A 14,591-nucleotide genomic window follows, 5' to 3' on the forward strand; every position below is an offset into this window, starting at 1 on the left:
TTGAGGTTGGAATTGAGGTGGCTGGAATTAATTCAATGCATTTCATTGTGAGGTCTGGGCCGTTGCAGCACCTTGATTATTTTCTTTTTCAGCCATTCTCTTACAGACTTGCTGCTTTTTGGGGATCATTTTCCTGTTGCAGGAAAGTTAAGTCAAGTTTGAACTTTCAGCTAGATGCCATCACATCTGACTCTAGAATACAGAGAAGACTGGATTATCATGGTGGATTGCAAGCCCAAATCATCACCCCTCCATCACCGTAATGTGGCGTGATGTGGCGCTGTTCATTGTGGTCAGACACCTCCACATTGATCTCGTATGTCCAAAGGACATTGTTCTTGCAGCTTTGCAAACCTAAGAAGAGACTTTCTCCTGGCAACCCTTCTAAACAAGCCATACCTCTTCAGTCTTTTTCTAATTGTAGTGTTATGAATTAACATTTAACATGCTAACTGAGCCCTGTAGTCTGAGATGTATTTCTTGGGTGTTTTTGCAGTTTCTCTGAGAAATGCACCACCATTTGACGTTTGGTGAATTTGCTGGGACGTCCACCCCTTGGAATGTCATGGCATTAACACACACCTGAACACCACAGACCAGCAAACGGCCAAGTCTTTTATAGAAGTTGTCACACATGCTGCTGATCAATTAAACAACTGCATTTGATTAGCGGTACTTGGCTACTACTTACCCTGTTAAACTTGTGGAGCAGTAAGGACAAACTTAGGTTTTCACAGAACTGCTTAGAGTACTGTGAAAACTTAAGTTGTATGTCAGCAGGAACTAGGATTATAGCCTTATGTGTGTTTATATTTTGGGTTACTCAGCACAGGTTAGGAAGTTACCACCCTGTTTACCTGTGCTTATTTAGGAGGATGCAGGTGAGGCTGGAGCAGGGGTGGGCAATTCCAGGCCTCGAGGGCCGGTGTCCTGCAGGTTTTAGATCTCACCTTGGGTCAACACACCTGAATCACATGATTAGTTCGTTACCAGGCCTCTGGAGAACTGCAGGAGCTAATTTAGCCATTTAAATCAGCTGTGTTGGTTCAAGGACACATCTAAAACCTGCAGGGACACCGGCCCTCGAGGCCTGGAGTTGCCCACCCCTGGGCTGGAGAGACATACGAAATAGATGAAGTGGTGGATTGCTGCAAGGCTGTCTTTTGACTTTATTTCAGCTTCCTGTAATGTGTTATTACATTTTTTGTTATTAAATGTCACTTTTTTCCAGTACCCCTGCATCAAGACTTGCTTCTTAAACACTCCTTCCTTTGCGGTGTCACATGATATCAACCACCTTCTGTGTGGGATCTGGTTATGAAGCCCTGATCATTTTTGCCTTTGCTTTCTTGGCATTTTGAACATGGATGTGACAAGCAAGGCGTGGACCTGACTGAAACTGTTGAAAATGAAACCGGACATCTCCACTTTAGTCCTATTAGCCTTGGACAGATTTCCAGAAGTCTTGTCGTTTGGTCAGATACAACTTTGCCGTTCTGCCATGTTTTTTTTTTTTCTTGGTGAGAAGACACTTTCTACTGGCAGCCCTTTCAATTAAGCCATATTTGGCCTGTTTTTTTTTCTAATTATGTTATTATGAACTTTAACATTTAAGGTGCTAACTGATGCCTGCTTCTGCATTTTTGGCTTACTTACTAACAAATAGATAGAGAAATGGTGTGATATGTCACATGCTGTTGTTAATCTCTTAGAATTTAAAGTGGGTGTGCTTCCTTTTTACAATAGTAATCTGTTGCCGGGCGTCGGTTTAACTCACCTTGTTCGACAGATGATCTTATGCCGCTAGGCTTGGTGTTTGAGTCCAACCCAGGGCCCTCTGCTGTGTGCCTTCCCTCACTCTGTCCCCACTTTTCTGTCTCAAACCGTCACTGTTTTATCAAGCAAAGGCAAAAACGCTGCTGTGAGGTTGAGCCTCTGTTATATTTGCATCATCATGAACTGGCGTTGCTGTTAAATTGGTTAATTACTGACTTTCTTTATGCGCTCTATCATGTGATCTTTGTGGCTTCCTGACGTGATCGGTTACACACCAGAGCAGTCAGCTTTTATTTTAATACCAAGAAGGAAAAGATGCAGAGCTTTTGAGCTGAGGTAAGTGTGAGAAAAGGAGATTGATATATGCTGTGCTTGAATACAACACAAACTTATGAATACGTGGCGATGGAGTTAGTGTTTCCTTTTGTTTGGCTGTCACATGACCATGGTGGAATTGAGCTGAACCGTCCGGCTGCTCGTAAATGTTTCCGTTTGGCTGTCTGGCTTTAAGGATTTTATCTGTATCGCTGCGGTTTTAAATAAGAGATGAAGAAGTAGGAAAATGTAGGACCGTAGGAAAACCAGTGTCTGGTTGTGTTTGCTGGCGGGAGGTTTTTATACTTCATTTTATGCGTCGCCTGACTGATATATTGGTGGGCACAATTTATCAGCTGATATTAGTATTGACCTATTTATAATGGCTGGCTAAACAAACACGACAAAGGAGAGAGGAGAAAGGCCCTTTAACTAGGTTCTGCATCTCGATGTTGGATAGTTTGCCCACAAGAACAAGACTGCACTTTGCAACTTTACTGATGGCAGCATGTGTTTGTAACGCTTCAATATCCAGCTCATCCGAGTTAAGCAGAGCAAGATTTTTAATCATGTCAATCATGAAAATCGTCCCAGCAGTTCAGTGGATGGCTAAAATATCTTGCACTGCACGTACCAGTGCTCGGTGAGGTGATGCCAACAATAAAAAAGCATTTGAAGATCTTGTCAAGTTTGAGTTAAAGTTTGATAATGGAGTAAAATATGTTATTCATTTGACGCTGAAGGTTTTGTGCTTTCGTAGATCCACTGTGCATTGTAGCACACATGTAATAAGATGTGCTGTTTTTAATTTAAATGTGGGTGTTTATCAAGATGGTTCATTAAATGCAAGTGTGTAAGTAATAAAGGTGAGTACTTATCGGTTTTATTATACTAGATATATTAAATGATAAAATGATGTGAAGATGTTTTTCATAGTTAAAAAGAACCAGATTTATCTGAAAAACAGGGATGACACCACTCATTATTATTATTATTATTATTAGAAAGAACCAAGTTTTTGTTAACATTACATTCAAAATTTTCTAAATATTTTCTACATATACATTTTTTAAATACTTATTTGTCCACAGTATCGTGATAGTCCATATTCATAAAGCTATAGTTTTAGATCCTTACCCCCCAAAATAGTAAGTAGCTTTCTCCATATTGAAAATTTTAAAACGATACTACAAAACTTGTGACCGTAATGACCTGAAATATTTCATCATTTCATTTAAGAAGTGTATCTTTCCCATGGATTTTTTTTCAGTCAAATTGTTGATGGTCACGTGGAAAGTTTAAAAGGTTAAAAACAATCAGTAAATGTGATTGTTTATGAAATGTTTATAAACGACTAATGCAACATACATTATATTTATTTTTCCTCACACTTCTCTTATGAGCTTCTACATATGATATCTCTAGAAGTTATTTAAAATTATCTAAGAAAAAGCTTCCATTTAGCTGACTGTTGACAGCCTTGTAAAAGAGGCCACTGGTGGACTTTACTCTGTTTTTAAAGGTGTCACGAGCTGAAACTTGCTGGTATAATAAAAGTTAAGTAACTGACCACATGAAACCACATGAGATCTCTTATATTAATAAATGAATCTGCAAAAATCACCATTTAGAACTTTTGTTTAAAGTAAAAAGTAGTCTTAGTTCCCAAGTAGTTCAAGTTCCCAAATTTTGCAGATTTGCTACTTCGTAATAATAAATTATTTGTTAATGTTTTCATTTCTGTATCGCTATCCAGAGATATTTAGTCTGTACTGTTTTGTCACATTATTACATTAATGATCAGTAGATTAGACAGTACTGGATGTAATAACACATGTTTCAGCCTAATTACATTTAACATTTGCGTACCATTATGGCTGAACCATACAAGGAATTCAGTGATTTAATCGTTGTACTTATTGGTTCGATTATATTAGATATATTTAATCATAAAATTGAAATAATTTCTAAGAACCACATTTATCCCAAAAGCATCAATAATAATTTGTATTCATATCATTTTAGGGCTTGTTAGCTTTTATTCACCCTCTGATTTGAGTCCTTAGTAATGAGATAAACGACGTAATGAGTGCACTGATTTTTGTGGATGTTTGCCCTTTGACTTGAATGATTTCTTTTCAGCTACATGTAATCAGCAGCTAATTTTGTTTTGTTTTTTTCCTCCTTCATTATCATTCAGCGGTGCTACAGCAGCGAGTGGCAGCTCTGGAGCAGGAGAGGGCCGAGTTCATCAAACTCAAGCAGCAGCTGGAGGTGGAGTTCAACCAGAAGCGGGCCAAGTTCAAAGAGCTTTACCTCTCCAAGGAAGGTGTGGATGGTCATAAAACTCTACACAATGTAAAGTGTCTTGTTGGACATAGCTGTGGAGCATCTTTGGCCTTTTAAACTGTCTGTTTGAATTGAACTCGTGCATGCTGAGGTGCAACACTGAAAGAGGTTCTTCTTTTAAAATATATAAACAACTGTGCTGAATAAGGAAAAAAGTCTGAAATACACAAGTGTCACATTGTGCATTTTTCCTCTCTCCTCCCATCATTCATTTCATGTCTCACCTCTCTCCAGAGGAGCTGAAGAGGCAGACAGCTGCACTGGAGGACGCCCATTCCGAGCTGAGCTCCATCCAGACCCAGCTCTCTCAGGCCCGGGCTGAGATAGAGACCATCAAAGCTGTGGCCACCGTGTCGGAAAACACCAAACAGGAAGCCATCGACCAAGTCCGCAGCCAATGGCAGGAGGAGGTGGCCTCCCTGCAGGCCATAATGAAAGGTAAATGGAGCCTGATGCTATGTGAGCAGTGAAAACCTCTATTCCTAATATCATTGCTCTTTTGCTTATTATTTGGGAGGGTATTTACTTAGATTGATAACACTATGAATATATTCTCTAAAAGATTGTTTACATTTAAGTGGTGTGATGAAAACATTTCTGAAGGCAGGTCCAAAAAACAAAAACAAAAGCTCTACCTGATTTAAAGCTTGTTGATTTCACCTTCAAGGTCCCCTTCATGTCTGGTTGGCTTCCAGTGCAGCTTCTATTCATAGATCAATCCCTGGAAGTCCACTTGGCGCTGTGCAGCCTGGGATCAACTTATGTTTCAAAGTGACTCGGTCTCCCCCTATGACTCTGTGATTTTCAGTCAACAAGTCCACAGTTTGCAAACTACTTGTTCGTTCTTTAAAAACGTTCATCAGGTTATGCTCTGTGAATTCATCCTCTAAGTTCAGATTGTCAACGTGGACTTCTAGCACAAGTTCATGATTCACGTGTATGCCATGTAATGCTGGCTCAGACAAATCTTTTTTTGGCCATACTAAAACAATTTTTACTCACCAGCTGGACTAGAGGAACAAGTACAAGGCCACACACAAGACTTCCACTGAGAGTATTAAAACCAGCGTCCCTGTTGTAAACCACCTGCAGGTTTTAGATATCACCCTGGGTCAACACACCTGAGTGTTTAGTTCATTACCAGGCCTCTGGAGAACTTCAAGACATGCTGAGGAAGTAATTTGGCCATTTAAATCAGCTGTGATTGGATCAAGGTCACATCTAAAACCTGCAAGACACCGGCGCTCAAGGCCTGGAGTTCCCCCACCCCTGTTCTAGAGCGTGATCTTTGGTGGTACATCAGACACCTTTTAGTCAGACTTTGACTTTGACATTTTACGATCATATCTCAAACAAATTAAAGTGAGCATATCGGCAACGTGCAGGGACCAACCTGTGCATGAGAGCTGTGCATGTAATAGGAATAAAGATTAATGTAGAATAACATGACCTGATTGTAGTGCAGTCACAGTGGGGTTATTAACCGCTGCTCCAAAATTAAAATGAGATGATATAATCAGTGCTTAAACTCAGTCTCGATGTGCTGTTGGTCACAAGAAGCACTCCTAAAGTTTTGTGGAATATTTACATTTTCGTTTTAATCTTTGACTCGACTTTTTTCTTTAGTTGTGAAGTAAATCTAATTGATTTAATCCAGTTTTCTTGTTTTTAGCACTTGTTGATTTTTACTGATTTAAAACATAAAACAATGTTGAAAATATTCATTATATGTATGTTGGAATAGATCTTTTAATACAATGTAATACTGATACATGTTTAACCTTTTTAACAGTTCATTTTCAGTAATTGTTACTGCTGCAGAAGTATCAAAATGTCATTAATAGTGAGGCAAGTTCCTATAATCCATTGTACACACCAAGAAAAAACATGTAATTTGAGAAACGTCTAGTTGTACTTCAATAGAACTTTTAATTTAGCGCCTAGATGGATCCAATGTGAGATGCACTGAAAGTTTGTTTGATTTTAAAGTAAATTGAACCAGAACAGTACTATCAACATGCTGAAATAAGCTCCAGTAGATCCTCTGAATATTTGTGATTATGAATGAAGCTGTCCTGTGATTGTCTGTGCAGCAGTAAAGTGTGAATGAAAGCTGTTAACTGTGAAAACAGTGCATACTTATGCCCGTTGTGCTTAATGTAATTAAAGAGGGAGGGACCGAGGCTTCAGGTAGATAATGATCATTTGATTTGTAAAGGCATGAAGACAGTGGCGTATAAAAGCTGCTAATTCACAAGCAGATTTTTATAACCAGTGGCCTTACTGATGCAACACGCAGAGGATTTGTGTCAACCCCTGGAACTGAACTAGGGACCTTTGCATTTGTAGATGAATATTTTAAACCACTACACTCCATCACTCTGGTTGTTCCAGGGTTTTTCCCATACTTTAACACGCTATACTGGGAAACTCATTTTCAAACTTTATTTGGAATAATTCTAATGCACACAACCATAAATTTGGTGGTCTTTTCTAATGTTACCCAAGCTGCCAGGGTTTTTATGAAACACAGACTACACACACACACACAATCCATACACTGCATACAATTTCAACTCATCTGTCGCCTCAGCCTGACTGAAGTGGTATGTGTGCAGCTCATCTGTACACAGGCAGACAAACCAGTTAGACTAGGCTTGCTGTCTCAGCTGTTTGTTCACTACATTAACTGTGAGGTCGCAGTGAAACCATAACAAATGGTTAACATAAACAAATGTGAATAAGTAACTATTGATTAAAAAATATTTTTTATCTTTGTGCTGCCAGACAGCTCTCTTTGAGGGGGAACTGTTATACTGTTCAGTCTCCTTGGATTACAGCAGTAATTTAACACAATTCTCAGCTCACTTAATTTGTTGCCCCACAGCTGATTTCCTTGATTTCTTATGCGTCTTTTGACATTTGAATCAATGAGGTAAAACCAGAAAGTTGTATTCTGGTTTTGGTTTTCTGTCAAGCGAAGTTCCACTTTTTGTAAAGGAGTCTGGTGGCCTTAAAAGTGGCTGTAAAAGTTATGTAGGCATAATCGGGTGTCATAGTAAGGTGTAACTGCCTCTGTTGATGTTCCTTGTGTCTTACTGAAGAACACCCCGGGTAGTCCTTACAAACAAAAATTCAACAAATATGATGACATTGCACCTCATAGAACCAAATTTGCACATCAGTAGTAAAAACCAATCAGAAATCTCCTCCTGTCTTTCATCATGTCATCATTGCTCTGCATTCACACTGGAAGCATGACCAAAGTCTGTGCACTAACAACTCCTGAAACTACAGGAAGTGATCTTCAGACAGTGTTGGGGATGCTACTCTAAGAAAAAGGATGTTATTTACACATAATTTGTTAATTTTTAGTGCGCTATTAACAAATTTAGAAAGGTTACACTTAAAACTTCTAATAACTGCAGTATTACAGACATTGTCATATAACAATCATTTAACAGTTGAGTCATTCCATATAAATTCAGCCAAATATGAAAATTGTCTCTTCAGATTGAGACAATTTTTCTTTTACTCACTTATCTCAACTTCACAGTGAGAACTACCTGTGACGCTTGTGTGTAGTGTAGTGTCTTCATCTGCTGGCTCATACTCATACTGAGCCCTCTGATCCAGGCCAGTGTCAGATCAGAGGACTGTAGCGAAAAGATTTTTTTCGGCATGGAGGGAATCTTGGCTAGATGATAAACTTTCTATTAAACATGTAGGTAAAAAGGAGATCATTCACGTGCTATCACACAGTTGCTGCAGATTTGTCGGCTGCACATCCAGGATGTGAATGCCCACTGCATCCCAAAAGTCCTCTATTGGACTAGACCTGGTGACTGCAGAGGTCATTTGAGTACGGTGAACTCCCTGTCAAATTCAAGAAACCAGTTTGAAATGAGTTGTACAAAACAAGGGTGTTATAGACTTTTTGTAAGTAAATTTTAACTAGTTTAAGACGGTAAACCAAGAAAATAGTTGAAAGATTAACTGATTTAAAAAAATAAATGCAACCCTAAAAATCTGTTGTCTACTCGTTTATCATGAATAACCATCACAAAAACATTTTGAAATGAAAATTATCCCCCACCTATATCAGAAATATTGTTCCTGTTTTTATGTATTCACGCTTGACTGCACGACTCGATGTGGATGTGCTATTGTTCGGTTTCATCGCCTGCTTCCTCTCCTCTCCCTGTGCAGACACTGTGTGTGAGTATGAGGTCCAGTTCCACCAACGCCTGGAGCAGGAGCGTGCCCAGTGGAACCAGTATCGCGAGGCGGTGGAGAGGGAGCTGGGCGAGCTGAGGCGCCGGCTCTCCGAGGGTCAGGAGGAGGAGAACCTGGAGGATGAAATGAAGAAAGTATGTCTGCTACGTGCATTTTTCAAAGTTTTGTCTGCTCCCTTAATTTCTGCTAATATGGAATCTTAACTTTCTGAAGTTTGTTTGTTTCCTCTCAAGTCTCTCCCCCCCCCCCCAAAATAAATAAATAAAATAAAAAAAATAAAAATACAAGATGGATACCAGAGAACAGAACGCAATGTCCCAGATGCTTCGGCCAGCTGGACTCCTTCCTGTGTCTTAAGCAATACTGAGTCTTGCAGGCCAGTTCCAAAATTCATATCAGAGCTTTCAAGTTTCACACTGCTCATGGCTGGGACTGTGTGTCATTTGTTGTCAGATGCATTTTCAACTGTGTTTCATTGCCAGGAAGAAAAATTCATCCAAACGGTAACATTATTTTCACATGCTGCAGTTTTGACTGGCTGTCTTAAAGATCTGCCCATGCTTAGTAAAAATGGAGTGAGGACTGCTGGCCCTCTCCCTCACCCACGTTCTAAGAGACATCTTAATTAAGACAGGGAAACATTTTTAAGAAGAGCTCTGTAATCAAGATCTGTGCTGCTGTTGTGATTTAAAAGTTTTATTAAGCCATTTGTAGCTGCAGAGGAAGCTGTGAAATCTGATAAATATCTCCCAGTGATGAGAGTTCAGTCATTGAGGTGAAGAGTTGGTAATAATTCTTCATTTATTGTAACAAGGTTTTGGTTAACAGTGCAAATGAATGTGTTTCAAATCTCTTTTTTAACATTAAAATATATGTTATCATATTTGTAATGTCCAAATTCATCAACAAATCTTTGTGACTTCAGAGGAATAACATCCCAACTTGGGAGTCGTGATCATCTGAGGAGCACATAGCTGCAGGAACATGCAAATCTTTGAATTGTTGATCATCTGGTTGGATCAGATTATTAATCAGATTATGGACACATTTGCTTTGAGCCCTTAAATGTCTAAAAGTGGAAGAGCTGAAAATAGCTAAAACTCAAGGAGCTGATTTATTGGAACAAATTAAAGCTAATTTTAAATGACCTGGAGGCAGGTATGTTTTCCTAAAATATTACTGTGTTCTTTAGCGTGATACAAATAAGCTGATGTTTTAGGCTTTATTTGCATTGAAGTTCACGAATTTAGGTGTTGTACTTTGTATTTCCTGTTGATTGGGTATTTTTTCTATATTGTTTTGTGTATTTGTGTGTGTGTTAAGTGTCTGTGAAACTACTGTGGATTTGTACAGTCTTAGGAAACAGGTTCATGATTTACCAAATTGAACAAAAATGTATCAAAATAACAACAAAAACTAAAAAAAATAATCATCCAGCCTCTCAACACTCCATCTCTGGTTCTTCTTTTATCATCTACATGTACAGATCTAACTAATGATCTGCTGTTTAAAGGAAATAATGTTTCCAGATGTTTCCATGTGTGCACATTTATAATTATCTTATGCAAATTATTTTGAAGGCCCAGGAGGATGCAGAGAAGCTGCGTTCCGTAGTGATGCCTATGGAGCACGAGATCGCAGCCCTGAAGGCCAAACTGGCCACAGCCGAGGAGAAGGTGAAGGAGTTGGAGGCCTCGAAGGTTAGTCAGCAAGAAATTGATGCTTTTGCGTTTTGTTTTTGTTTTTTGCTTTTATTTAAATAGGTTTCAGTCCCCCATAAAGGGGAGAATCACAAAAATTGTAATAAAGACATTAATAACTGTTTATTTTTAAGCTGTGAAATAATTTCTAAATAACTTTTGGGGGGGGGGGGAAAGCACAGACTTTGGTTTGGTAAGATAACGGATAATTGTTGCTTTAAGTAAACTCTGCATGTGCTTAGCTGGACATCTTATTAAGCACTCTGTAAGTGAATTTAATTTGAAATGGCTCATTATGTCAATAAGCACAGCTTGCTTTTTAAACCAGTTTATCTTCAGTATTCAGTATTGAGAGTGTTCTTCACTGTTTTCAATATTGGCCAGTTGATTAATCGATTGAGCGTTTTTGTTCTCACTAGTCGGCAATAGAAATACTCTGTGGTTAAAAGAATCATTCATACTTTAAACCTGAGGCGTGAAAGACAGCTGTGCAAATCAGGGCGGTGCTGCAGTAAAGTGATGTAGGTCCTGAGTGGGTGTATGTCAGCTGTAACTGCTCGACCGGAGGGATGCATAACCTGCACCATCTGTAAAGCACAGATGTGTGGACGCTAATATACAAGGAAGGACGGCTACTGCTGCTGCTAGCACTGCTAATGTTGACTACCCTAGGCCAAACTATTATTATTTTTATATAAAAAACAGTCATGGACTGTGTGCGTGTGTGCTATCGTATACATGGCATCACAAATTTCAGCGACATTTAAAACACTGTTTGATTAGTGACGCTTTTGATTAATTGTCTTAATGGCTCATTTTTATGTTGGCAGTGTTTGACCTCGTCTTTTCTCAGTGTTTTCAGACTAATTGATTTTGATTGGTGTTTTCTTTCGTTTTTACCTTGGAGGGTCCCTAATTTGCACTCACATAAAAAGTGAGATTTTTATTTAGTATACAGTAGCAAAAAGAGAAATGAAATTGTACAGCACCTGTAATAAGTACTCAGCAGTCAAAGGTGTGGAAAAAAAACCCCAACAACTGCCAGTTGAAATTTTCATACACAGGGTTGGCTGTGGTTGCTGTATGACTGCTGCACTCTTACTTATCACTGGCTCTGCAGTTTCCACTGAGTCTATGGAGTATTTCAGCTTCTTATGGTCAGACGATGTAATTCCAGTTTATTTGAGCCTGTGTTATCTCCTGTTGATGCAGCTGTTGTGTCTCTGTGGCTCATCCTAGCTTTACTCTTCTCACATCTGTCACAGAAATTCAGGGAACAGAAGTTACTGATTCAGGACAAATAAAGAAAAAAGAAAAATCCCTATAGCTTTCGAAAGTGTTTGAAAGGGGGGTGAGAATGCTGAAAAACCAACACGTTTCTCACCCAGTTGAAGAAATTGAGCTCCATATCTGCTGGATATGTCCGCTGACAACAGTAGCTTCAGTTAGTAGATTTGAATTTGTTTTGACAAAATGGACTTTTTAGTTGATTTCTGGTGTTCAGCTAAAATTGTTGTAACCATTAGACTCTCAGCTCCTGTTTATATTCCAGGATTTTTTTATGTGCTCTCAATCGTATAAATTATTTTTCTCGTTGTCTTTCACAGGTCAAGGAGCTCAATCACGTTCTGGAGGCTGAGAAGTCGTGTCGTACGGACCTGGAGATGTATGTCGCTGTGCTGAACACGCAGAAGTCCGTCTTGCAGGAGGATGCGGAGAAACTACGGAAGGAGCTTCATGACGGTAATTTCTTGTGGAAATTGCTTGATGAATTAAAAAAATTAGATGCTTTGGGAAGTCATATCATGCCAGCAGTCACACAACAGCTTATCTCAAAGGTCCTTGTATTGCTAAAGGCAGGGTGGCCCTCAGTCATTAAAATGTTCCGAAAACACTTTACTAATAAAAGGCTTTCAAAAATAGTTGATTATTTTTGATTAACTTTGGAAATGTGTTTTTGTTTTTTGTTTTTTTCATGCCTGTTTTTCTGCATGCAGTGCCGCTTTAGTTGCGACTGCATCGTTAAGACAAACGTGCTTTTCTGGAAACGAGCTAAACTCCAGCAGCAAAGCACCGAATCACGATTAACCTCTCTCAAAAACAGCGCTGAATGATTTAGTCTGCTGTAATTAGTGAGCGTGCGAGTCTGGACATATCAGCTGGACAACTTAAAGGTAACATTAAAGAAATTCATGAACTTTACCTGGTTAAAATAATAGTTCGACTGTCTCTGTCAATGTGTTTTTATATATGTAAAACAGTAGCTGTAGCCTAATAACCTACACTCACTGGACACTTCATTAGGAACGTCTTGTTATTTCTGGGTTGGACGCCCTTTTGTCTTCAGAACTGCCTTAATTCTTGGTGGGAGAGAGCAACACAGTGTTGGGAACACTCCTGAAAGATTTCAGTCCATATCGACATGATAGCATCACAAAGCTGCTGCACATCCATCCATCCATCCATCCATGGATGGATGGATGGATGGATGGTAGATTTCTCATTCCACCACATCCCAAAGATGCTCTGTTGGATTGAGAGCTGGTGACTGTGAAGCTCATTTGAGTACAGCGAATTACTTACTTTAAGTTCACTGCATTACCACGTGTAAGGGGTACAGTATGGTCAAAAAGGGATAAACATGGTCAGCAATGGTGTTTAAACGATGCTCAGAAAATATCCCCCACACCATTACACCACTAACAACCTCAACTGTTAATACAAGGCAGGATGCATCCATGCCTCATGTTGTTTCCTACAAATCCTGACCCAAACATCAAAATGTCGCAGCAGAAATCGAATCTCAACAGACCAGCCAACATTCTCCCATCTTCTGGGTCCAATTTAGGTGAGGCATGTAAATTTTAACCCCAGGTTCCTCAGAGAGGCACGCAGTGGCATCTTCTGCTGCTGTAGATCATCTGCTTCAAGGCTCCAGATTTATTGTGCATTCAGAGATGCATTTCTGCATACCTTGGTTGTAACGAGTGGTTATTTGAGTTACTGTTGCCTTCCTACCAACTTGAAGCAATCTGTTTTTTGTTTTTTCCCATATTTTTGCCCCGAGGACTACCACTCACTGGATATTCTCTGTTTTCTGCACAATTTTCTTTCAACCTAAAGATGGTTGTGTGGGAAAAATCCCAGCAGATCAGCAGTTTCTCAAGTACTCAGAGCAGCCCATCTGGTTCAGAGTCACTTAAGCCAGCTTCCTTCCTTATTCTGATGCTCAGCTTCAACTTCAGCTGATCATCTTGACCATGTCCGCATGCCTACATGCATTTAATTACTACAGTGTGATTGGCTGATTAGATATTTTCATTAACAAACAGTTGAACAGGTGTACCTAATGAAGTGGCAAGTGAATATGAGTTGTTAAAAAGTCAAAAAAATACAAACTTCCCCAGTGCTCATATTCAGCGAACAGTCATGTTGATGACAGAGGTGACAAAAACACTCTCTTAATTTTTCCTCCTTTTACCGTAAAGAACAATATTCAAAAATGTTTATGAGTCATCCACTTTATAAAAAAATGATAAATAGCCTGAGATGTCCCTAGAAAAATAAACCGCAGTAATATATTTCAGCTTTTCCACATTCAGTGACTCTGCTCTAAGTATGTGCACATTACAACTGAGAGATGGAGTGGAAAAGTGGAAAACCTTCCCATGCGGAGTTTTTGGATGACTCCAATAATTGATCTTATTCATAACTTCACTGCAACTTTCACACTTAGCAAGGCCATCCAGCTGGAAGGCCAACTCTGATCCTCTTATAGGCCGGTTCTGGCCCCTGGACTGCTTGTTAGACAACCCTGATTTAGTGCTTGCAGTACAACGATGGAAACCCTGAACATGATGAAGCATGATGAAGCAGAAAGGTTTTCTAGCCAGGCTGCTCGTTGTTGTTGTTGCTTGAGAGTTATGATTACGCTCTGGTTAAAGCTGGTGCTTAGAAACGCTTGCAGAGCAAACTGTGTTGTAGCTTAAAGGTGTTCCTTTGTTTGCTTTTCACATTAATAAACGTTCACAAGCTCCTTTTACCATTGTGTTCATTTTGAACTGATGCCAGTTTGCATTTCCATTGCAAATTTGGTCTTAAATTTGATTTAAAATGCCAGTAAAAGGGTTTTAAATGTTTTGTATATGACTTTTGTATAGCTGCAGACTCCATGGAGGACGTGTGTGTGTGTGTGTGTTCATGTTTAGTCTGCAG

The 14,591-nt window shown here is 39.3% G+C and overlaps 1 protein-coding gene across 1 annotated transcript in view; it reads left to right on the forward strand.

The window, feature by feature from the left end:
* Positions 1-14,591, forward strand: part of rabep1 (rabaptin, RAB GTPase binding effector protein 1) — a 42,258-nt gene that overhangs the window by 2,807 nt on the left and 24,860 nt on the right. The window contains exons 2-6 of the mRNA XM_085289783.1: positions 4,292-4,420; positions 4,675-4,878; positions 8,650-8,810; positions 10,257-10,376; positions 11,984-12,119. Of these exons, the coding sequence (XP_085145909.1) occupies positions 4,292-4,420; positions 4,675-4,878; positions 8,650-8,810; positions 10,257-10,376; positions 11,984-12,119 (750 nt within the window). The remainder of the gene's footprint in view (positions 1-4,291; positions 4,421-4,674; positions 4,879-8,649; positions 8,811-10,256; positions 10,377-11,983; positions 12,120-14,591) is intronic.

Source organism: Mchenga conophoros, linkage group LG10 (assembly GCF_057382185.1).
Source record: "Mchenga conophoros isolate Kocher_MC1m ecotype Shallow Benthic linkage group LG10, M_conophoros_male_GT1.1, whole genome shotgun sequence".
NCBI classification, from domain to species: Eukaryota; Metazoa; Chordata; class Actinopteri; order Cichliformes; family Cichlidae; genus Mchenga; species Mchenga conophoros.